Source organism: Solanum tuberosum, unplaced genomic scaffold, assembly GCF_000226075.1.
Source record: "Solanum tuberosum cultivar DM 1-3 516 R44 unplaced genomic scaffold, SolTub_3.0 scf00056, whole genome shotgun sequence".
Taxonomy (NCBI): domain Eukaryota; kingdom Viridiplantae; phylum Streptophyta; class Magnoliopsida; order Solanales; family Solanaceae; genus Solanum; species Solanum tuberosum.
The window spans coordinates 1181591-1184759 of record NW_006238986.1 but is presented as its reverse complement, the minus strand read 5'-3'; the positions used below and the strand labels follow the sequence as shown (position 1 = coordinate 1184759).

The following is a 3169-nucleotide window of genomic DNA, read 5'->3' as shown; positions in this document are numbered from 1 at the left end:
CAAAAATGTTTTCTAAGGATATACTAACGTCTTTTGTATAGCATATTTTCAATAAACATTTTCTACCAAATACGCCCGTGTAAAAAGTTAATTATTTTATTTTCTATCTCCAAAAATAATCATGGAATATGACCTGTCCAATTTCAATTTGAATATTAACAATTTTCATATTTTAAGGAAAAAAATTAATAATTTCCTTCAAATCAGATTACACTAATCAAATTATTTAAAGTTTGGAACCTAAATTATGAAAGTTCTTAATTTGAATGCATTGACAATTCTTGTTTGACAACTATAAAAGCCACACATCTCTTCAAGTTTTATATATTCTACTCCAAAAGAAGTATTTTTTTGTTCGAGTAACCAATATGGCTACAAAAAGGCTCAGAGATACTAGGAACTATAGTGAAAATGTGAGAAACTCCATCTTAGATAGAAGAGAAACAAGTTTGTTCAAGAAAGCAGAAGAGCTTTCTATTTTGTGTGACGTAGAAGTCGCCATAATTATTTTTAGGCCAGGAAAAATCCAACCCATTACTTGGAAATCCACAAATTTGGCTCAAGATGTCTTGACGAGGTATTTAAGTTTTATCGAGTTCAAAAGGCTTGAAAAGTTGGTCACACATGAAGACTATCTTCGAAAGAAAGTTGAAAAGAAAGAAGAACAAATTAGCAAATTAGAGAAAATGAATGAGGCAAAGGAAATGGAAATCCTCTTCAACCAACTAGTGGAGGGAAAAAGTATTGATGAACTTGATGCTAGAGAAATGAAAGGTTTGTTAAAGGTGTTTGCTGCAAAACTGGCTAAACTTGATGAAAGAAAGAAAGAACTAAACCAGCCTCTAAATCCTCCATCCAACAAAGAAAATATTACCTTATCAGCAAGTCCAATGGAAGAGTCATTCAATGACCCGTGGTTTATTCTGCCTATAGCTACATTAGGGGATCGAAGCGGTATAGAGCCTGGACCAAAATAAGGTAATGACGTCAATGCTGAAGATGATGGACATTCCAAGGACCTCGAATGAGAATGTAATAATTATAATGTTCTATCATTGTTTCTTCATGTTCTTTTTCCATAGTGTGTGTCTTAATTTGTTGCATTTTTCTTTCCATTTCATGTTCTTGTACTTTTTATTTCAATAGTTTATGAGCGTTATTCTATTTTGTTGGAAAACTGAATTAATATGGTTCGGTTAATAAGTTATTTTTATCAAAATTTTGGACTAAGTTGAATCTTATTTTAGCCGTTAATATTTTATTTCTCTTAAGTTTAGCAACCTATGTTATTTGATACAAAAGATACTTCATGTGATAACATTCAGGAATCTCTACCTATATATTGTATCCTATTCAAATCCATCAAAGAAAAGCCTTAAACTTTATAAAGTTCCCAAAATCACAAATTTTGTCTATAGTATATAATCAATGCATACCTGATGAATAATCGATATATAATTAGTTTATCTTAATTTACAATGTATATGTATTCATCATCCCATAATTATTAGATTTTTCCTAGCTTTTGAAATTAATGAATAAATTGGATTTCATGATCTTTTTGTGGGGGAGGAATGGTGATTGGAAAAAGATAAGGATTGACTGCGACACGATATGAACGGGCAGGGATTCCCACGGGGGATTTCTCCAATTGTGAGTGATATTTTATGTTTAAAGTCAATTGGTATAGTGGAGAAAAGACTAAGGGCATTATTTGGGGATCGACTCATAGGGTAATTTTTGGCTAATGGTATGTTTTATGGTTATACCTTGTAATCTTGTTGTGCCAACCAACCATTTGTGTTATTAATAGTAATAGACAACCACTACAAAAAATGCTCAATTTATGGGGGTTATTTTTTCAATTTATGGCGATTTAGGGATTCCACAAATTAAAATGTGGCGGTTCCTAAAACTGCTACAATTACCCTTGCCACGAGCATATTTGCAGCGGTTTTAGTAAACCTCCATGACGCTCCCCGTAAAATGACTTTTAAATTTGTGGAAGTTTTTTAGTGTCAGTTTGTGACAGTTTAGAACTTCATAATATGATTTCAATATTTTAAAAATTAATTTTTTGTGTATTTAAAATTGTCATGATATGTGATTAATATTGTCATGACCCAGGAGTACCCCCTAGATGTGACACGGCGTACAACACTCTGAAAAGCCTCATACAATCCCTTAGTATATCATGAACATAAGAGAATAGAAAAGTACGAAAAATTTAAAAACTTTATCCATTTAATCGAAGTCCCCTTTTATTTTTATTAAAAAGCAAGCGGAAGTTTTACTACACTTTGTCTCAAACCATCTAAACTCAACTTGAATTAAAATCTTTGGGACACAGCCCATACAATAGTCTCATGACATGAAAATAAAAGACATAAATGAAATAGTGGGTTTGTCCTCGAAGCTATGGGACTCACGAAATCTTCAACTCCTTGCTCCTTAGAAACCTATCCTCTGAGAATAGAACTCAAGTCTCCAAACCCTACATTTGATTATAATGTAGGCAAAGTATGCGTTAGTACAAAATGTACTAAATATGTTAGCTAGCACAATCATCATAAGAGCACACATAAGGATTAGTCAATAAGAGACATACGACATAAGCATAATCAAATACTTCATGAAACATAAACTATGAGCATAAGAGACTATATCATAATCACAAGTAAAGTCTCCAATATAAGCATCATATAAGCATTATTCAACTCTTAGTCATTTATACCATGATAGGACTACTTTGAAGTAACCTCAAAGCACACTTGTGCAATGCATGAATGACATCCCATATTACCATTCACACTAAGCATAACCTTGACGTCACTATATTCATAATTACTATTTATTTGGTCTCATTATTAGCTTAACTCTCATAACCAAGAGAATCTCTCACCTTTAGTCAATTATAACAAGGAAGGCAACTATAGCACTATTCTGTCTCAAGATACATTACACAAGAGAACACTTTCTTGAATAACCTTAAGTCATACTTGTGCAATGCATGAATAGCATCCCATAATACTATTCATGCCAAGTACCACCTTAGGTCCTCATACTCATACTTCTTGGTTGGAAACTAGTTCCTCTCTTTAAACCTTAGAACACTATGATGTACTTCCTTAAGCACATCTTAGTTCATTATTAGGTTGAACCCTATGAG

General features: G+C 32.4%; 1 protein-coding gene across 1 annotated transcript; it reads left to right on the top strand.

Annotated features, from left to right (window-relative positions):
• Positions 1-368: 368 nt before the first annotated feature.
• Positions 369-977, top strand: LOC102593555 (agamous-like MADS-box protein AGL90). Its single transcript, XM_006344899.1, has one exon. The coding sequence runs from the start codon at positions 369-371 to the stop codon at positions 975-977; it is 609 nt and encodes a 202-aa protein (XP_006344961.1).
• Positions 978-3169: the final 2192 nt, after the last annotated feature.

Coding starts and splice junctions, on each gene's coding strand:
- LOC102593555 (XM_006344899.1), top strand. CDS start 369: ATGGCTACAAAAAGGCTCAGAGATACTAGGAACTATAGTGAAAATGTG.